Raw genomic sequence first — 23144 nt, 5'->3', positions numbered from 1 at the left:
CCCGACGTGGGGCCTGAGCCCTAGAACTCTGAGATCATGACCTGAGCCGAAATAGGACGCTTAACCGGCTGAGCCACTCAGGCGCCCTGGAAGGGGTACATTTAAATCAAGTCATGTCAACCTCTGCACAAAACCTTCCAATGCCTTCTTGTCTAACTCAGGAATATTCCAAATCCATCCACACATGGTGTGGCTCCCTACTTCTTCTTCAACTTTATCTGCTTTCTAACTCCAACCCTATAACCAACATACTGCCCTAGCCATACTGGCATCCACATTGTTCCTTGAGCTTACAACCCTGCTTCTACCTAAAGCCTTTTACACTTGCAGCTTTCTCTGCCAGCTGAGCTCTGTACATGGAGCCACATAGCCAACTCCATCACTTAGCCTATATATCTTTTGATCTCATGGCTTCACCTGTATGTCATTTCAAAGGAAATGCATTCCCTTCCGATCTATCACCTTATTCTGCTTTCTCTTCCTTCATTGTACTTATTTTTACTTGATATATTAGATATCTCTGTATTTGTTTATTGTGTTGATATAAATTCTGGAGAAGTAGAACCTTTGTTTTTATCATTGCCGTCTTTTTCATCATGGTCTGAGAACTCAGAATAGCGTTTGACCCAATGTTAGGTGCTCAATAAACATTTGTTGATTTTAGGGGACACAAGGATGCCCTGTGAATACAAACGGTAGAATAAAACATCTTTAGAGCAGTTCAAAGGGAGGAGTTCTGGTCACTGTTTTAAAATGTGAAAGCAAGGAGTGGGCCAACAATTTTATTAACAAAAGAAAAATTATTCAGATTACTCTGAGTCAGCTTGCTCTGTGGCTACCGTTAAAAATTAACACTCGAGCCATTTTATTTTAAGGAGCGTTATTCCTCCTAAGCGGCCCTCCCAGTTTTGAGAATGTTTTTAGTCAGGAGACAAAATGTGGAAATGAATCTGGGTTTAACTAATATTTGTATAATTGCATGTATAATTGTAAAATTATTGGATAATCTTATTGTAAATAAGCTTCTTAACAAACATTATTAATTCCGTTTGAATACTGATTCATTTTAACAAGGTCTCAGCTTTTTATTTCTAGATTTGTTTAGTTCTCTTATTTACATATTATTGAATGTGTCTGTTTTTTTTAATTAATTGCTAGATCAGTGTTTGCTGACTGATATTTCCATTTCTCTTGCTCCCAATGTTGCATTCAAGAAAAATATTTAGGAGTGCCCAGTAATGCCTTATTAAAATAATGTTACTTTACAAAAGTAATACCTTGACAGAACTTGGAGTTTGCGGAATGATGCAAGCTAAAATGTTTTTGCTTTACAAAATGTATTTGGTTCTCCTTCTCTTCTAAAGTCCATGTATCTCCTTTCAATAATCTGCTTTCCAGGAGGCTATGCAAGATTGATGGAGACATTAAATCCAAAAACTAAAAGAGAAAAAAAAATGTAAATGTGAATTTTCAGTTGACTTTAGAGGAGATATATTGCTTAATAGAAACATGCAGGAAACAATGCTAGTGGGCAGTAAATCCCAGATTAATTACATATTTTCAATATGCTTTGGAGCCAATGCATATAACTGAACTTTTTTATAAAGCACTATAATTTTATGATTTTTAGCACTAGCCAGTAAATTTACAAGCATTAGTATTGCAATACGTGATTTTGCCCTTATTACCAAAAGCAAAATTACTGTGCTCTATTACAAGCCTATTAAATCTCTGTTCCCACATCTTTTATTTATTGATTTCTTAAAAATCTGTGCTTTGTGTTTTGTTGTACAATCAGCAATATAAATATACTTCAATTGTTGAAAGATTTTAAACTGCTAAGTAACAAATCTATGAATTCACAATGATACTCTACATGATCTAGGAAATCTCATTTTAAGTGGTAATATCAATATGTGTTTTGATTCATTAGCAGAATACACAATGGCTATTTCTAGTATCTTCTCAGTCTGTTTAGCCAGTTTGTATTCTGATGCCTGGCCTGAAGCAATTCTATTTTTAGTTCTAGTGCAACAGTCTTAAATTACTTATTTTCTGTTTACTAAAGTCATCCCGTTTGTTACCATGGAAACTATGACAAGTGCTCTAGCTAACTATTTTATTAAATGAATTGAAGACACAGCTGAAGACTGTGAAGGTGCAGCACGTCATTCTTAAAACACATTTTTCAACATCTGTAAAACCACGGCCATATTTACAGAAAATATAAAATTAATTGTAAATAAGTTCTCCTACATTTCAAATCTGGGAGACTACTGACATATAAATATCTGAATCATAACTAACACATAGGCATCCCCAACTTACAAAGAGTCTGTGTTCTGAGAGTGTTTTTGAAAATCAGTTCCTTGGAAATTAGAACATGTTTGCCAATAGAAACAATTTCATAAACAATAATTAGATCTCCAGGCCCACCCTCAAAATCTCTTCCACCTGTGATGTCTCAATCGATAGCAGTATTAGCAATAGCCTTTGTTCTCGGCTCTGGCGGTAGGAGCCATGTTGCAGGGATGAGGATGAGAAGAAAGGAAAGGGTTTTATCATACTTATTTTGTTTTTGATTGCTCATGCATAGGACACCATTTTGGAATACGAGCATCCACTGGGCTTCATGGATGTTGGTATTCCAACTACATTCTCCTGTTACTTGCCAATGCCCCTGACCTCAGACTCTTGGTGTCTCACTTTCTCACATCTCCCTCTGAAGCCAGATCCCTCTTGCTCCCAACCTGCTTCTGCCTCTACACTAAATTATCATTCTCAAGATTCAAGATGGTCCCAGCCAGTTGTTACAAAACAAACAAACAAACAAACAAACAAGTCAAAAAAACATTCTATTACCTGATTGAGAACTCTTCCTGAAGCTTTGTATTTAAAAAATACAATACTTTTGAACCCAAACAAATCCCTAACCTGAAGTTTCCATCACCATGACTAAAAAAAGAAATATGCAGAGGGTAAAGATGTGAGCAAGCTGCTTGAAGAAAATACTTGGTTCTAGAAGTCAGGTTCAAGAAGTCAGTCAGAAGTCAACTAATTTAAAAGAAATCAACTTCCTGACAGTGTTCTCTAAATCTTGGATCTTGGATTTTCTGTTTGAGGATGAGTGGCAGTGGTTAATTGTAAATTGATTCATCCCTTTGCTCATCTCATGTTCAGAAGATTCTAATAAAAGGTGTATTAGCCCCAGTGCTTTAAAAAGAATATCATATTTTTGGTTGAAGGAATCAAATTAGTACAATAAAATATACAAAATTTTGATCTCATTTTCTAACAGATTACAAGCCAAACCATTATAATTTGGGCATTGTGAATTTTGCAGAAAAAAAGAAAAGAATTATCGAAACATAGTTAAGACACAGTCAATAACTTACTATTTTATATCCTGGCAATTAAAAGAGAAAAAAGGAATAATTTGCTTAACACTAAAATCAAGATGTCATAATAGGAGTTGTCTTCATTATTTACACAGCTGTTTTATATAGCTTCAGAATTAATCAAAATGTATGAGAAGGCTAAGAGTTTTTCTAAAAAGTTAAAGAATATACTTTTTGTTCCTTATATTATTATAGTGGTGTGTATGAGAACAAATGGGATTTGATATTCTATTTTTCCATAATGTAGCACCTGAATTTGCCTGTAAAGTCTATGGCAAAATTTATGGATTTTTATGTAGATATATGTGAAATGAAATATGAAATAAAAGTCTAATTATTTTGTTAAATTTCAGTGATCATTTACAATAGAAAATTCTAAGGGGTTATTAGAATTTTAATATTACCAACACTTCAAAATGAAGGCATACTTTTGACCTAACATTCATTTTTCATCTCCTTAGGGTCCACTTTCATTTGTAACACTCACATAATTCCAGTGAAAAACCAAGAGGGCGTGGCTATGATGTTCATCATTAATTTTGAATATGTGACAGATGAGGAAAACGCTGGCTCCCCAGAGAGGGTAAACCCAATATTACCAGTCAAAACTGTAAACCGTAAGTAAAAGGCAACATGCACGTAATGCTGTTGATATTCTGCTACTGTAGTAATTTTAATACATTCTTCATTTTGAGTCAGTTCTCAAAATATGTTTGCATTTTAGCTAAAATAAATTTATATTAAACAAAGTCATAGCTACTGTTACTCTTTGGTGCCTTATAGAATTGATCAATAGCTTTCAAAGCCATTTGACTTGGTTATACCGTTGTTAATTCAGCTAGTCCCGTAGTGATGGTTGTTTCTACATTTTGATCATTACAAATAATGCCAGAATGAGTTGCGAACACGCATGTATATTTTTGGAAAATTATCTTCAGGGTAAGAGTCTATAAGTGGGATTCCTAGGCCAAAGGGTAAATGCATATGTAATTTTTTAAGATACAACTAAACTCCCCTTCCTATGGTTTGAACCATTTTATACTACCACCAGCAATTTATTAGATCTTTTCTCTAAAGCCACTAACATGCATCCCTCTAAAGCCATGCTAACAGAGGGAGTCAATCTTCTCGATATTTATCATTACGATAGGTGAGAAGTAGTACCTCAATTAGTTTTAGTTTACATTTCTCTTATTACGAATGAGGTTCATATATTTAAGCACTATAGATATTTCTTTTTCTGCCAGCTGTCCATTTCCTATATACATTTTTTGTCTTTTTCTTTCAAATTGTAAAATAAGTGGCAAATCTCTTCCCCAGCAAATATTTTTTTAACTTTTCCTAATTTGTGTCATGCAATGGTTTTGTTGCTGTTGTTTGTTTGTTTGTTTGTAATGTAGCTAAATTAATGAAACTTTTCCTTTGCTGATTCTGAATTTTTGAGCCATTTTTAGAAAAGTTTTCACCATCCCAAGGTTGTAAAAAAATCTTTTTCTAGAACTTGTATGTTTTTTTTTTAGTATCTCTGATATATTTTGTTTTTCGTGGTTTATAGTGCAAGATATAAATTTAATTTATCATTTTAGCAATGGCTCTCCAGTTGTTTCAACATCAGTTATTAGAAAGTCTATCTTTTCAGCAATGATTTGAGATGCCACCTTTATCACACACTAAACTTCCTTTATCTGCTTGAGTATATTTCTGGACTTTGTATTCGGTTTTGTTGGCTTATTTATCATTCAGAATCATATTGTTTTAAATATACAGTTGATCTCTGATATGACATGCTTCCCTTGAATTTAATTTTCAGGAGTTTGGAGTTATTTCTTGCTAAAAATTTTATATGAACTTTAATTTTTTTAATGTTTATTTATTTTTGAGAGAGACAGAGACAGAACGCAAGAGGGTTAGGGACAGAAAGAGAGGGAGACACAAAATCCAAAGCGGGCTCCAGGCTCCGAGCTGTCAGCACAGAGCCCACGTGGGGCTCGAACTCAAGAGCTGTGAGATCATGACCTGAGCCGAAGTCTGACGCTCAGCCAACTGAGCCACCCAGGCGCCCCATTTTTAAAAAAAATTTTTTTTCAATATGAACTTTAGAAGCAACTTGTTCAGATATGGAAAAAATTCTTTGGGTTTTTAATTGGATTCTCATTACTTTTATAAATTAATTTGAGGAATGTTAACATATTTATGATGTTGAGTCATTTTATACAAGAATATTGTATGTATTTTCATCTTTAAGTCTAATTTTTGTGTCTTTCAGAAGTGTTTAAAATTTTTTCTTACACTGTAGTTTGCTACTTGGCATTTAACTTTTTGTTATTGCTGTTATTATAAATAGGATCTTCTCTTTCATTATATCTTCTGATTATTTCTGAGGCTAATGATTTTTTTTTCTTAGAATGTTAGTTTTATATCCTACTATCTTAGTGAATTTTCTTAGTTTGCAGTGATTTTTACATTGACTCTTATGAATGTTTCAAGTGTCTATCATATCAAATAGAGACTGTTTTACATTTTCTTTTCCAATTCTTATACATCTAATAGTTTTCTCTTGTTTAATTGTGCTAGCTGTTACTTCCAACATATTATGAAAAAGTCATTGATGGTAAACATCATACCTTGTTCCTGATTTTTGTGTAAATGCCAAGTGTTTTTATTCATTCAAATGACAGTATTTGGTTTGAGTTGTATGTGTTTTATACTTGCAGAGTTTTTCATTAACTTATATTTATTAAGAATGGGTGTTGAAATTTGTAAATTTCCTTTTCAGCATCTGTTGAAATGAGTGTGCTATTCTTTTTCTTTATTTTTACGGTAAATTTTATTAATGGAGTTACTAACATCGAACTATTCGTGCATCTCTGAAAGGAGTCACTGTTGACCATGATGTATTTATTTTGTACTATGCAGTTGGCCTCTCTTTATCTAAAATTAATTTAAGATCTTTACATTAGTATTCTTTAGGGAGACTGACCTGAAATTTGTGTGTATGTCTATGTGCACTTTCATCAGGTATTGGTACCAATCTATAATTCCTTCAGAAAATAATCTGGAGATTATTTTCTATGTTCTGTGCTACAGAACCATCAAATAATTTGGAGATTATCTAAACTTTCGAAGTTAAGTATGATTTCCTTGTGAAATCCTCTAGGTCTGATACTACTTTATGGAGCAGCTTTTTGACAAATTTCCTTTTTTTTTTTTCTCCAGAGATTGGATTATTCCAGTCATCCATCTCAACTAGTATCAGTTTTACTAAATGTTATTTCTCAAGAATTTTATGTAGATTTAAAAATTTTATTTTAATACAATTATGCAAAGTTGTCTTTTACTACTTTTCAAAGATTTCTTCAGTTTTATTTTCTTGTTTATATATTTAAACCATCTTCTAGTCTTTCTTTGTTTTAGTTGTGCTTTTTTTATACGTTGTGGAGTGAAGTTTTCTTTCGTTTCTTATAAGAAAAAATAATACTTGTCTTTTAATTTTTAATTATAATAGGTACTTATATTTACTGATATAACTTTTTTCTTAGTACTAATATAGTCTATGTTAAATATACTCTCTTTTTGGGGCGCCTGGGTGGCTCAGTTGGTTAAGCGGACGACTTCGGCCCGGGTCATAATCTCGCGGTCCGTGAGTTCCAGCCCCGTGTCTGACAGCTCAGAGCCTGGAGCCTGCTTCAGATTCTGTGTCTCCCTCTCTCTCTGCCCCTCCCCTGTTCATGCTCTGTCTCTCTCTGTCTCAAAAATAAATAAACGTTAAAAAAAATTTTATATTAAAAAATATATACTCTCTTTTTAAATGTTTATTTACTTATTTATTTTGAGAGAGAGAGAGCGAGAGTGCATGTGAGAGGGGGAGGGGCAGAGAGAGAGAGAGAGAGAGAGAGAGAGAGAATCCCAAGCCAACTCCCTGCTGTCAACGCAGAGCCCACTGTGGGCCTCAAACTCTTGAACTGTGAGATATGACCGGAGCCGAAATCAAGAGTCAGTAGCTTAACCAACACAGCCACCCAGGCACCACTTAAATATATTCTCTTGAGACATTTCATTATGTTATGTTTTCTTTGTTTTTTTTTTTTTTTAACTGCAATGTGTGTTTTTGGTTTGTTTTATCTTGTTTTTGCTTTTGTTTTTATATTTGAGAATATTTGTATTTTTAATTTTATGTAATGTCCTTAATCTCTCCTCCTTTCCCTCAGACACTGTATTTTGATTCCTTACTATGAGCAAGAATAAAATTAGCCTGTAACTCTTTTCCTTCCCTTTCCACCATGTAATTTTAGTTAAGAATATTATCTGTTCTAATTCTTATCTTTGCACTCCTAAGAATGGGCTTCTACCATTCAGTTTGTCAATTTAAATTATATTATTTTATTCCCAACTTTTACCAACAAGGTACTCAGTGAACTTTTTCTACGTTTTCTTCTCCTCTCATTTTGTTTTGTTGCAGTATTTCTAGCTGGTCAGAGGCCATAATGTTTACATACTTCTCACATTTTTTTAAAATTTCTTTTAATTTTTTTTAACGTTTATTTATTTTTGAGACAGAGAGAGGCAGAGCATGATCAGGGGAGAGGCAGAGAGAGAGAAAGAGACACAGAATCTGAAACAGGCTCCAGGTTCCAAGCTTCGGCACAGAGCCCCGCGGGGCTCGAACTCACAGACCATGAGATTGTGACCTGAGCCGAAGTCGGACGCTTAACCAACTGAGCCACCCAGCTGCCCCCTCACTTTTTTTTTTTTTTTTTTTGGCTTTAAATTTCTAGTGAAATATATTCAGTGCTCACCACTAGTCTTCCTCCCCCTGCCCCCCACCAAGAAGCAGTGTTTTTCCAAAGCTGCTAATTGAGGTCTTGTGCACTTTTCAAGTTACTTTTTATCGTCTATCTAGTAACCAGTCTTCTGACCATTCAGGTCACAGACCTGCTCTCAGTATTTCTTACACAGTGCGGAGTCCTCCTCCTTATCTGTGGGTTAACCGTATTTGATATGTGTTTTCCGTCACCCCAAGGAGACCTTTGTACTACCCTTTTCTTCACTAAGCTTCTGCTGAACTCCATTGCAGTGTGCTTTCTGGAACCAATTCTGCCGCTCTTAGGAATTTATTTGCCTGCTTATATGTAAATTAAAGTGTGCAATGTCTCTGTCTCTAATTACTCTTTAGGCATAGTTTATGGATACTTTTACTTGTCTCATTTATTGGTCTCTACTGTGTTTAGGAAGATCCGTGAGGACATCGAAATTTAGGGATCTGTTATTGTCTGTAGGGAGCTAGGCCTTGTCAAAAAACTTTAATATTTTAAAAAAGAAATTGTTATTCTATACATAAATTCAGACAGCAAGCTATAACTAAAATAAAAAACACAGTTTCAAAAGCCTATATTGTAAACCTAAGTATAATACTAAATCAAATCTATACCAGCTGAGAAGTTTTGATAGTATCAGGTACTTCCTTAGGTATGTCCAGATGCTAGTACAGTGTTATATTAAAGAAATAATGGGAGAAATATATTAATGTAAAATGATTCCAATATACTAAATATCTTACTCTGAACAATATCACACTCGGGGGGGAAACTTTTTATCAAAATCACCTATGTGTCAGTCTCCCTGGTGACATATTTAAAAACAAAATTGAGGTACTTTAAAAAATATATTGTAATACCAAAGTCTTGTTCCTTTAAGTTGATGACCATTTTTATTTCTTTATATCTCCCACTAATCAATTCAGTCATTACTGAATGATTCCTGAGAGTATACTTTAGGTAATGTCAGCCTGTATTTTGGTCATGAATGTCAATAAAATCTGTTGTTTTGGGGATGTCTGATGTTTTTCTTCATCGTCATCACAAATTCTTCATTTTTCCCATAGAACAGTTATCTTGCATGGTCCATTAATTTAATGGAAGTGAAAAAGGGAGTGGTGTATCAGCAGCATAGCAAAAAAGGGGATTTTTTTAAAAATAAACTATTCATGGGATGCCTGGGTGGCTCAGTCGGTTGAGCGTCCGACTTCAGCTCAGGTCATGATCTCACAGCTCGTGGGTTTGAACCCCGCATTGGGCTCTGTTCTGACAGCTCAGAGCCTGGAGCCTGCTTCAGATTCTGTGTCTCCCTGTCTCTTTGCCCCTAACCCACTCGCATTCTGTCTCTGTGTCTCTTAAAAATAAATAAACATTAAAAAATTTTTAAAAATAAATAAAGTATTCATTTCAAACTGAAATACAAATGGAGAATTGAAACTTGGATTCCTTGAATGGAAGATAATCTATACGGTAGCCTCTCAGGATGTAATACATAATCTACAATTTTACACTGTGATTAAAATAGCATCTCATGTATAAGCCATAGCAAATTCAGTAGAGGTTGGTTTTTAGTTTGTGAATATGAGTGGTTTCCCTACACTGCAGCTCATATACAGAGTCATTGGAGAAAGTATAAATATGCAGATAAAATTGTTTCCAGAGCATTATCAAGGCCCATTGTTTACAACCAGTATATTGGCTTTGATTATACTCTTCTGTCATGTTATGCTGAGGAATTTCCTTTACTTGATGTTAATTTTTGAAGAGTTGATAAATCAAGCAGAAAATTTAAAGAGAGACAAATTGAACTTGGTAGTTTCTGATACTATCCAGTTTCTACTTTGTATTATTTCTGATCTGGGGGAAAATCCTGCCAATTTTTTTTCTTAAAGTATAATTTTCCTATATGTAAAATACTGATATTGGCTATTTCAAACATTGTTGTTCCAGTGGTGACCACCAAAACAAACAAAAAAAGAAAGAAAAGAAAATCAAATATTGATACACTTCTTTTTGAAGAAACATATTTCTTACCTAATTTCTTACCTAAATAAGAAGTATGTGCCCACAACTATATGGTCAACTAATCTTCAAACACCAGGAAAGAATATCCAATGGAGAAAGTACAGTATCTTCAACAAATGATGCTGGGAAAACTAGACAGCAACATGCAGAAGAATGGAACTGGATGTTCTTATGCCATACACAAAAATAAATTCAAAGTGGATGGAAGACATAAATGTGAGACAGATATTATCAGAATTCTAGAGGAGAACACAGGCAGCAACCTCTTTGACCTCAGTTGGACCAACTTCTTACTAGACAAGCCGCTGAAAGCAAGGGAAACAAAAGCAAACATGAACTATTGGGACTTCTTCAAGATAAAAACCTTCAGCACAGCAAAGGAAACAATCAACAAAACTAAAAGACAGCCTATGGAATGGGAGAAGATGTTTGCAAGCTGCATATCTGATAAAGGGTTGGTATACAAAATCTATAAAGAACTTGTAAGACTCAATACCCAAAATGAATAACCCAGTAAAGAAATTGACAGAAGACATGAATAGATACTTTTCCAAAGAAGACATCCAGAAGGCTAATAGACACATAAAAAGATGCTCAACATCATTCATCATCAGGGAAATACAAATCAAAACCACAAGGAGATACCACCTCACACCTGTCAGAGTGGCTAAAATTAACAACACAAGAAGCAACAGGTGTTGGTGAGGGTACAAAGAAAGGGGAACCCTCTTGCACTGTTGGTGGGAATGAAAACTGGAGTGCAGCCACTCCAGCCAGTATGGAGGTTCCTCAAGAAACTGAAAATAGAACTACCCTACTATCTAGCAATTGCACTATTAGGTATTCACCCAAAGGATACAAAAATATAGATTCAAAGGGGTACATGCACCTCAATGTTTACAGCAACATTATCAACAGTAGCCAAACTATGAAGAGAGCCCAAATGTACATGGACTGATGAATGGATAAAGAAGACGTGGTACATCTTATATATATATATATAAGATTATATATATATATATATATGATTATATATATATGATTATATATATATGATCATATATATATGATTGTATATATAAGCTTTTATATATATATATATATATATATATATATATATATATATAATGGAATATTACTCAGCCATCAAAAAATGAAATCTTGCTATTCGCAATGACATGGATGGAGCTAGAATGTATTATGCTAAATGAAATAAGTCAATCAAAGAAAGGCAAATACCATATGATTTCACTCATGTGGAATTTAAGAAACAAAACAGAAGAACCTATTGGAAGGAGAGGGAGAAAGAAGAGAGGCAAACAAACCGCAAGAGACTCTTAATGATATAGAACAAACTGAAGGTTGATGAAGGGATGTGGATGGGAGATAGGCTAGATGTGTGATAGATATTGAGGAGGGCACTTGTTGGGTTGAGCACTAGGTATGGTATGTAAGTGATGAATCACTGAATTCTATTCCTGAAACCAATAATGCACTATATGTTAACTAACTAAATTTAATTTTTCATGTTTAATTATTTTTTTAATATTTAGTTTTTTATTTTGAGAGGAGAGAGAGAGAGAGGGAGAGAGAATGAGCAGGGGAGGGGCAGAGAGAGAGGGAGAGAGAGAATTCCAAGCAGGCTCCATGCTGACCGTGGAGCCCAACACAGGGCTCTCTCATGACTGTGAGATCATGACCCGAGCCAAAATCAAGAGTTGGATGCTAAACTGACTGAGCCACCCAGGCGCCCCAAACAACTAAAATTTAAATAAATAAAAAAAGAAGCACTTAAGTGTGTGGGTGGGAGTGTATGCCCCTGAGTGTTGAGATTTAAATGAGAGTAATACAGAAAAAGCTACTGTTTGTTTAAGAAGATGTGGGTTTCTATAAATTTAACTGCCTCTCCTCAAGTGACGACAAAATAAAGGAAAACCTGTGAAGTGACAACACAAGAAATGCAAGTGAGAAGAATGAAGTCTTAAATAGAGAAGCAATAGGAAAGAAGGTAAATGCACAATAGAAAAGATGTATCATAAAAAGGGACTATGATCAATAAGACTGAGAAAATTCTGGAAACCTAGAGACTTGTTTTGCATCCGTTGAAGTTGTGAATCATTTCTCAATTCAAATGCCTAATTTCTGGGTAAGGAACCCTATCCAACTAAAGTGAGCAGCTTTCTATGGGAAAAACTAATTTTTCACAGGTTAAAGGTATAGAACCAGCCACAGATAAATGACTTATTTACCCTGGAATGGAGCAAGTACAGGAGAGAGTACTATACTGAAAAGTCTATCAAACTGATAAACACTGCATCATTGAGTCAATTAGTTGCCACATAAAAAGTATAAATTCCAAATAAAATATACAACTAAGTCTTTTCTCATTGATGGTTTCTGGAAAAGCTCTAAAATCTGAAGAATGGAAATGATACCAAATGGAAGAGAAGATTGTACTTTTCCTACCAACTAAAAGGGGGCCACATCTAAAGGAACTAATGGAATGGGGAAAATGTGTTCTTTTTTTCTGTTCTAATATCTGTTCCTGTGAAATATTTGCATGATGTAGAGGATAACCAAATTATGTGTTTTTGGTAACACTATTAATTTCAAAGTTAATAGTCATCAAATGTAAGAGACTTTCACTTTATTATTTTAACTGAAATATATCAACATTTCATTTTAAATTACTTCCAAGTATATTTGAGCTTTATATGTTGAGTTCTATTTTATAGCAGGAGTCTAGGATCACCATTCTGACTCACAAATGCACACACACACACACACACACACACACACACACACACTTTAATTTGTTAAAAAATTTTCAGGGGAGTTAGGGCAACCTGAATTAAACAAAAAAGTCTTGATTAACATTATACATCCAAACAGAGAACAGATGCATTCTATGTTTTTATCTTATTTTAAAACCAAAGATTCACTTTGAGCCACTATGAAAATTGATCTTAAGCTCATATCCCGAAGTAAACTTTAATAACATTTTCACTCCTTTTATCAATTTAAAATAGTTTCTGTTTAAATTTAAATCTATTTAATTTACTCTTACCATCACTATCACAAATCTCTGAAGTGTTCTCATTTTACTAAACTTTAAATATTTCCCAACAAGAAAACAGGCCCACATTGTTTCATTTACTTGCAGAAAAATGATGAACTTTGTCATTTTTTTTAAATTTTTTTTTCAACGTTTATTTATTTTGGGGACAGAGAGAGACAGAGCATGAACAGGGGAGGGGCAGAGAGAGAGGGAGACACAGACTCGGAAACAGGCTCCAGGCTCCGAGCCATCAGCCCAGAGCCCGACGCGGGGCTCGAACTCACGGACCGCGAGATCGTGACCTGGCTGAAGTCGGACGCTTAACCGACTGCGCCACCCAGGCGCCCCTGTCATTTTTAATTTAAAAATGATTATACTGCAAGTCAAAACTATACATGAGATCTTAATTTTTTTTTTCAGATCTTTGAACTTTTTCCTTTGGCAAGTATTTTAAACTTTCATCTGGCTTCTAGTCACTCTTAACCTTAAATCACTCATTTGTCCCCACAAATAAACTCACTTCCCACACCTCAGAGCAAGGGGAAGGGTGCAGGCAGGAACTCCTTTAACAAGCCCACTCTCAACAAAAATGTCCCAATTGAGGCTTAGATTCCACTTGCAACCCATTCTCTCTTCCATTCCTTCAAAACCTGTCCTCACCAATCCCACCCGCCGCTCCCAATATTTTCACTGGCTCTTTCCCTTTGGCTCGCACTCATGCTGCTGAAAATAGCCTGTACTTCAACAGACACATTGATTATATCTCATAATACTTTCTCAAACTTTTAATTAGTTAAGTTTGTTGTCAACATTTAAAAACTGGAATATGACATCTAAAATGAAAATCTCTGGCTTATTTTGGAAAAACACAAGTATCTGACTACATGTTTGCAATAGGCTGAAACAGAATACTGGCCACACCTTTTGATGGGGCCTGCATTCTCCAGTTTGCGATAGTCCTCAGTTGTCTTTATTGTTTGTTTCTACCTGGCTTTCTTCATTTATGTTGTCTCTTCCAAGCTTTCAGACTTCCCATACTTCCTCATTTGCTTCTCTTATTTCCTTCATTTCTCTGCTCACTGTAATCGAACTCTATGTTGTGCTCTTTATGTTACCCTCTAGGTTGAATGTACCTTATTAAATCTGATTCTCTTCTCTCTGTTGTTTTATGTTCCATGACACCATACTCCTTTGTTTCTTTTGATCTCTGTGGCAGCCAATTTCATACCATTTTCTTATTCATCTTACTCTACTCATAAATGCTGTTTATCTCCCAATAGCTACTCTTAGTATTCTTCTCCTTAGTCATCTTCTCTATATACCCTGGGTGGGCAAACTTATCCATGACCTACAGGGTAAAGACTCCCTCACAAATCAGTATCTCCAGCCCATACCTTTCTCTGGACTTTCCTTACCACTTAGAACGTCATGTATCCAACTGTCCACTGGGCATCTCCTTTGGAAGACTTTTAAATTTCTATAGATTTAGCATTTCAAGTTAAGACTTGTCTTTCCATCTCCAGTTACCATCCATCCATTCCATCAAAAACTCTTGCTCTTCATACATCCCAAACAGTGTCATCCAAGCCACCACAGCTGGAAACATGGGGATTATGCTAATCTTTAATCATCTCTTCTCCCAACGAAAGTGATCAAATTCAGTCAAGTGCACCTTGTGGCTATCTCTTGTACAGCCCACGTAATTGCCTAGTAGGCCCACAACACATCTTTCTTGGGCTGATGCAGGGTCTCATAACTGGTATCCTTGCTTTCAGCCTCTCTTCTTCAGGATCACATGTCACACTACTTTACATCAAATTATAATACCCATCTTTTTATATCCTTTAAATGGTTCTTTGTTACTAACAATATAAAACTCCAAAGTCCTGTGTATTATACAAAACACCTGTGGTTTGATCTGTGATAATTCTTTAGCTTTAGGTCCTATCCCTTCACCCCATCACATCCCATATTTCAGTGGTGGTTCCTTGAAACATGCTTTATACCACCTTGTTTGTACAACATGGTAGCCCCTCTATTTGAATGCCTTCATCCCTCTAGGGTGCTTGCTCCAAAGAACTCTTCATCTGTCCAGGGTTCCAAACTCACCCAGAAAAATGTACCTGTTCCTGCCTCTGTGACATCATGCCTGCCTTTACTACAACATTGGTCATATTCATTTGCCTACTGGACAAGTAGCATAAAGGACTGAAAAAGACCATGAATAAAAATAGAGAGAAGGGTAAGGTCTGTAGAAAACTGGAAAACACCTTCCTTATTTAAAGTGGCCAAGAACCCTTCACCTCTAGTACATAGCAGGGATGTTATTTTCCTTTCCATGCATCCCTAACCTCTTGCAAATAGTAAGTATCGAATACATATTTGTAAAATTAAAAAAAAAATGAATAGGTTATTTTTATTGAGTAATTTAAGGTTGTTTTTTTTTTTTTTTAATTTTCCTACTGAATGGGCATTAGTCAATGATTCCCCAAGGGTAAGTCCATCAGCATCACCCTGCAACACGTTTGAAATGCAAATTCTTGGGCCTTACATCAGAACAACTGACTCAGAGACACAGAAATTTGGCAGTTTATGTTTTAACAAACCCTTCAGGTCATTCTGATACCCGCTAAAATCTGAAAACTACTGGGCTATGTTAATTAATGTTTACATAAAACTATAAAGATAAATTTTAAGTGAAACTAAATGTAAAAGTATAGTAAAGTTAAGTTTTTATAGTCTCTTATTCTTACAGTTCTTTTCAAAAGTGAACTTTTTAATCTAATTTAATCTTATTAAGGTATGACAAAGGAGATTCCATTATCTTTGAAATGATTAAAACCATACTGTCTGAACCAAAGGAGAATTTCTACTTTTGTGCTTATTAAAAGAAAAGTTTGAATTACTCTAAAAGCTTTGACAACAGCTTAGTCTATACACACAAAATGCAGCTGGTAATTTAAGCAATTATCTAACTAATTTAAACCACTAAAAATGTATTCGTATGCTTTGGACTCAATATTCTGAATAATTGACACATAAAATATATATTTGCCTGAATAGCTACATTACTCCCTCAAATTTGCATATCAGTTTTCAGACCTCAAGTTAAAGAACAAAGAAATTTTCTATATACTGGTTTCTAAAAGAGTATTCGCAGTGTTTTTACTATTCTCCATTGGAGCTGAAAGTTATTCTTTAATTCAAAGATGAAGAGCTGTAGTAGTAATATAGAGTTTCCCCCTCAGTGAGCATTACTATGGAAACAATCTATTATTCAGATGAATTTAATTAAAGGTTTTACAACGTAACTAATATTTACTATTATCATGGGTTTGCAAGTTTCCTCTTTTCAAAGATTAAATTTGATATAAAAAAGGAACTATGACATGGTTGCTAAAAGAAGTCCAGGAAAATTTCCGTCACGGGCTGCAATCAACTTTATATTACATTTCCCCTCTAGGATTTGGGCAAAAGACATATTTCTGACATCAGGAAAATTGCTGGTAGTTGAAAAAAATTATGTTTTATCTCTTTATTAATAATGAATGCTAATGACCGTCTAAATCGACATATCCATGCCAGAAACTCCTCGTGTGCATATCATTTGGAAAATTTTGTTACCTAGCAACATCCAAATCAGGGACAGTTTCTGGTCATACTGCCTTTGGGTAGCTGGTGTCTGTACCATTTGTGTTTGGAATACTCCATCAAGAGAGTCCCTGTCAATGTGATGACTATATGGTGATCCCAGGTCAATTTAGGTTGTGTCATTACATTCACACAGTTTGAATGGCTTCTCTAATGGCATTTGGAAAAGGAAGAAATCTATTGGAGAGAAATAAAATAACAGTATTAATAAGACACACGTTGATTTATTAAGTATTTATCACATAGAAACCTTACTAGGTACATATACTACTGATGTGTTTGCTTTCATTTCCAATCCCTCTTCACTGAGATATTTTAACCTTGGGTGGCTAAAAGCAGTCCACCACCTTGTCCTGTTTTCTGCCTTATATCCCGTATCCCAAACCTGTCTTTTCTGCCTCTTGGCTTTCATGATGACCTGGCCAGGTTGGAAGCAGTATGTCTCAGACATCATCAGCATTTGTGAACCTGTTCCAGAAGTTCTTGCTGCTGCTGCAGCTCCCGTAATGGCTCTCGCTGCTACTGCGGCACTAACTTCCCCCACCTCCACACATGTGCGCCATGCGCTACTGGGTCAGGACTTGCCTTGCTTCAAGATTCCAATTTGGTCTCACACTTACTGCCTCATTGTACGTTGCTGCTTTTTCTTGGTATCTCTCACCCTAGGAGTTAGTTTTTCAAGGCGTTACTGACCATCTCTGTTCCCTTAAAGGGTCCTACATTTAGCTTCAGCTTTACCAGATCCATGGGCCCCCTGGTGATCTTTTGTTGTCACTAGTATCAGGACTTCATTGGCTGCACTGCCCCATTTGTCACCCGCTAATCAGGTCAGCGCTGAGTTCATACTGAGTGATCCTTTTCCCCAGTCTAACTGCCACCTACTGCCTTCTTTGACAATATTATGGGTTGTTCTAGCAGCCTATGGGCAACATCATATATTCATTACACACTTGGGAGTAGGAAAGATTCATCTCCTTGCAGGGTGCCTCGATGGAAATTTCTGCCTAAAAAGACAAGGCAGATAAGTCAATTATCTTGCCTGTTTCTCCCATCAGATTCAGTCTGTTGCTCTCTCTGACTCAGAGATTAAAGTCATGTCTCTGCACATCTGGAACTATTTGGCTGGAGAAAACCTCACGGTGATTTTAAGGCTTCCAATTTAAGTGTCAGGTTGTGACTACCGTGATTTTAGAGAGGTACATCAACAGTACTTCACAAATCCTTATGGAGTGATAATAGCTGATAGTAGGCTTCATTCAGATTATAGTTTTTTTCAGACCCAAATCTGGCTTTCGTTCTTGCTCTGCGCTGTGGGCACGGTGCTACTCAGCCAGACACCTTCCTCAGGCCTGGGACAGCCTTGCAGCTGGGAATATTGGCTGCTGAGTGTGCACAGCTCTGCTCCTCACTGACAACTGTGGTCCAAGGCAGGGAAGTGCCTTGCGCAGGTTATGGACCTTCTCATGGGGTAGCTGTAGCAGGTGACTGGCTGATGCTGGGAGACAAAGACCAATGCCCTGACTTGAATGGGGCATCACTCTGCAGGGCTGTTCTAGATCCAGAGCTCCCCCGAGGGCTGGCTGAAGCTTCCTTTGCATTTGCATGAGAGTTTAACCCAATCCTGTCTTAATCCCTTTTCTCAGGCATATCTCCTGAGAACACTCCTCATAAAGACCTTTGGTACAAGACGTGTCTCAGGGATCCAACCTCCCGCTACCTATACTCCTTTGTGAGAGGAAAACAGCTCTGTTCATCGTCTTCACGACATCCCCCATTTCCCACCCCCACCAAGCATGTCCCTTCCTTACCCTACTATATTCTCTAGTTTCCATGGCTGCTTGAACTAAAGTTTCTCTCTACTTTTTAGTCCATAATTCAACTAAGCAGAACCAAGCCAGAGTAAGTTGTTTCTGATAAAATAAGTATATTAAATATATTTAATACATATTTCATATAGAGAGAATACATATTTAATATATATTCAAGAGGAGAGGGAACATGAAGCAGGTTCCATGCTCAGCACAGAGCCCAAGGTGGGGCCCAACCCCATGACCCTGGGATCAGGAGCAGAAATCAAGAGTCACCAGCTCAATGGACTGAGCCCCCCAGGCACCCCTGGTAAAATTATTAGGTAATCAAAGTTCTAAGAGTTTGCAGCAATGAAGAGAAGCTGAACCCAGGAAATGACTGGGAATTGGCAATTGTGAGGAAATTCAATGATTAGCAGTATGCGGAGGACTTTTTGGAAATATTTGCTTTTCTGCTTTTCTAATATTCCCAGATTCATTCCTAAATTAGAAAAACTGTTTCCTTCCAAATGCTAGTAGATAAGAACGAACTTCCATTACCACAGGAGATAGGGCAGAAATGTAGCTGTGATCATTATAAATTTGTGGGAACTATGAATAGCATAAATATATAAACAAAGAAACTCAGAACGAAAAGGAATATTAAGAGTCAACTAATCCCAGGCAATCCTAGGGGAGGTTAGAAGAAGGGTTTTGGTTGAGGGAAGGGAACTTTGTTATTCATTTTCAGAGGTCATAAATAAAATTGTGTGTATGCATTTATCTACATTTATTTAGAGGAGAATTATGATTCTCATTAAATACTCAGGTGGATATTTATGGCCCAAGAAACCACCAAATCTTGGGTAAAACTGGAATTAAGTAAAATAAGTTGCTGTTTTATTCTGACTTTACCCTGATTTCCTGTTTGGCCTTGAGCCAAGTGTTTAACATCTTTGCGTATATCAATTGGAGTCATAATTCCAGGCTTTTTTAAAGAGAAAAATAATTGATTAACTGTGTACCTACTTGGGTGAGAAGTTAAAAGCTCTCAGTTAAATATGACACAGGATACATGAAGATGAAGCTTCCAAAATTACATTTAACAGCTTCATAAAAGTGACATGTTCTGAGAAAGACCTTGTAGCAGTCATTCATTCATGCATGTTAGATACTTCTTAGATGAAAATGGTATATTTAAACGAAATCAGGTTTGTGTAAGCAGTTTATTAATTATTGGGAGAATGTGTAAAAAATGTGTAAAAACTCCTAATCTGTCGTTCTTATTTCAGATTTATAAAACATTTAATAGATGAAAGGCCACATAGTACCTATTTTAGTTGTCCAGTTAGAAAGCAGATATGGTAAAATATGGAGACTTAACTTATAAGGGTATTTTTCAGTGTTAAGAACCATGACAGGATTATACTCATCCATGCTTTATATTTCATGCCTAAAAGTGCTAGCATTGAGCAAAATTTTCAATGTGTATTCTTTCCGGATGAACTGCGGTTAGACAACTAAATCTGTAATGCAATATAGCATGGTCATATTAACCTAGTGATGCAGAAAAGACCATCTGCACCACCTTGGATATGACTAAACTGTAGGAGCAAGCTAAATGCCTTGTGTGGCCATTAATTTAAGAAACACAGTGAATGGTTTTTAAAGGAGGAGGGTAATGTAACTGATGAAAAATGAATAAAAGTATGCATTGACCTTCAATGCATTGTAATAAGCTTGCAGAATTGATTTGTAAACTGCTTTATAAGTCAATTCCATGAGCATTAAAAACTAATCAAGTGACTGATGTAGTTCACTGATTTTTAACTTGGCAATTTACTTGAGCATATAAGAGTTGTTGGTAAAATTATGTAGGAATGCTTGCAAAACAGTTACTCTGGTATACTGTTATTTAATCTTATTTGCATAGATTGATTACTCTCACCTACAATTTATTAATCCAGAACTTAAAGTGGACCATATTTGGATTTTGTCTGTGCATTGTGTCATGTTTTTTTGTTTTTTGTTTTTTTTTTTACCAGAAAGATAAATTATATTACAGTTGTATTTAACACTATTAACTGCTAGCCCACAAATGAAAGCTTACAATAATAAAGTAGCCTACTTGGGGCGCCTGGGTGGCTCAGTCGGTTAAGCATCCGACTTCGGCTCAGGTCATGAGCTCATAGTTCTTGAGTTCGAGCCCTGTGTCGGGCTCTGTACTGACACCTCGGAGCCTGGAGACTGCTTCGGATTCTGTGTCTTCCTCTCTCTCTGACCCTCCCCAACTAATGCTCTATCTCTCTCAACAATAAATAAACATTAAAAAAATAATAAAGTAGCCTACTTAATTCTAAAATTTTCTGTAATTAATTGTTTACATAAAATGAAGAATTTGAAAACACTTCTGTCTTATGTTCTAAAATCAGAATGGTAGCAATTAGTAACCTCTGAAAAAGGTAAAATTAAGAAACAGAGTTGCAATCGGGTATAAAGGGCAAGGTATAGAGTTCATCATTTCTGTGAGCTACTGAGTTCCACTCAATCAATAATTTTTGGTAAACATGGGTCAATACAATTCCAGAAGGCTAAGATTATCCAATTAAGTTGGCCAGAATAATTAAGTATCTTAGTTTTCCACATTCAGAATTGAAGCACATTGTCAGTTTAGGATCTGTTTATAGATGATAGAAATTCATTTACCATGCTCAGGCATTCTGTCAGAGGTAGGATTTGGTAAGCAAAATAGACAGGGTCCCTGCCCTCATGAGGCCTACAGTCCACTGGAAAAGAGAAATGTTAATCAGAGAAGAAGGGCTAGAATTGGACAGATGGATCATGAGATTGGATTTGCTATGGAATTTTGAGGTGTCTTTTTAAGACTTCTAAGTGAAGATGTCAATGAGGCCAATCGATATGCAGGTTTGGAACTAAGAGAAAAGGTCTGGCCTGGAGATGTAGTTATGAATCTTTGGATTAAATAAATATGGAATGGAAACTATGTGTATAGGTAAGACATTTACTGGAAGAGTAATTATTTAAATAAAATACAGAAAAATCCATGAGTTTTGGAAGTGTTCTTCCATGTTTTAAAACCATCCTATGACTGAGGGAAAGTTCATAATAAATGTATTAAAAATAATGGTGCCCATGACACTTAAAGAATATAAGGTAGATAATATCGTAACCCAAAGACTCCAAATGATTGACTAGAAGAGCAATGTGTAATTGTCAAGCCATCAGGCGATTTGAACATAGACCACTGCACTAGCAATGGAGATTAGAAACTCTGTGTTTTCTCATAGACAATACTTAGACAAGCTTTGAATTACACAATATTGTTTGGAGGCTATGTCTTATCTCTTCATTCTTTAGAAGTAAAAGTTTTACCTCATCAGTTTTTTAAAAGTTTATAAGGAATGCATGCATGCTTGATGTAACAAACAATAAAAATATATACAGAAGAATTCAATACATTACCTTCTGCTTCCAAACCCACTTAGCCAGTCAACATTACAGGTCTGATGTGTGTTCTTCCACATCTTTCTCTATTGCTATACAACTTCTACAGACAAATAAAGTCTTTTATTATTTTTAATGAAATGTCACAAACATTAAACTGAAACTCTTTTTCACATAACACTTTTATTTTAATAAACTTCTAATTCTAATAAAAAATATATATATATGTCTTTTAAAGAGCATTATAAGATTCCAAAGTATAAAAAGGTCATAATTTATTCAATCATTCTCTTTCTAATGGATATCCAGGCTGTGTCTTATTTCTGTGCCTTTGTACTATCCTATTATTGGGATTCCTGAGTCAAATGAAAAGTATGTTTTCATTTTAATAGATATTGTACAATGATTTTTGAAATAATTTGTAGCAATTTGCAATCCCACCAGCAAAGTGCCAGAATGCTCACCAGCATTTTTTGCCATCACTACATGTTATCTGTTTGTTTTTTCCAATTAACTGCTAAATTAAAGAGTGGAAAACGACATGCTTTTGTTTTGATTTGCCTTCTTACTGCCAGTGAGTTTATGCATTTATTAGCTAATATTTTAATTTTAAAACTCACCTTTGAATGTTTATACTTGGTTGTCCTTCTAAGCCTCATCCACTGAGATAAGGATAACATTTCATGCCATATTCTCGTATTTTGGAAAAACAAAAAAAAATATATCAGGAAAGAGAAATTCTTATCTTTACATCTCTATCTGAAACGTAAAGCCTTTAAAGATTTTCCAATGGAATGAGGAATGTTTTCATAAACAGCTGACCCTGTTTTTCTAATCCACACATGAGTCACAGTATTGTCTAATACAAGCCTTCTAGATATGTCAGGCCAACTTCTTATCCCCACCTCATTCCCTCCCTTCTTCCAGTACAATCACCCCGTATCCT

At 35.5% G+C, this 23144-nt stretch overlaps 1 protein-coding gene across 6 annotated transcripts in view; it reads left to right on the top strand.

Moving 5' to 3' along the window:
• The window catches only part of KCNH7 (potassium voltage-gated channel subfamily H member 7), a 488027-nt gene that overhangs the window by 325098 nt on the left and 139785 nt on the right, over positions 1-23144 (top strand). For all 6 annotated transcript variants that reach the window (XM_040475208.1, XM_040475206.1, XM_040475207.1 and 3 more), the window contains exon 3: positions 3860-4015. In XM_040475208.1, coding sequence (XP_040331142.1) covers positions 3860-4015 — 156 coding nt within the window. The remainder of the gene's footprint in view (positions 1-3859; positions 4016-23144) is intronic.

The sequence above is a fragment of the Herpailurus yagouaroundi genome, unplaced genomic scaffold (assembly GCF_014898765.1).
Source record: "Herpailurus yagouaroundi ecotype Mexico unplaced genomic scaffold, PumYag 140, whole genome shotgun sequence".
NCBI classification, from domain to species: Eukaryota; Metazoa; Chordata; class Mammalia; order Carnivora; family Felidae; genus Herpailurus; species Herpailurus yagouaroundi.
This window is presented reverse-complemented; position numbering and strand designations above follow the sequence as displayed.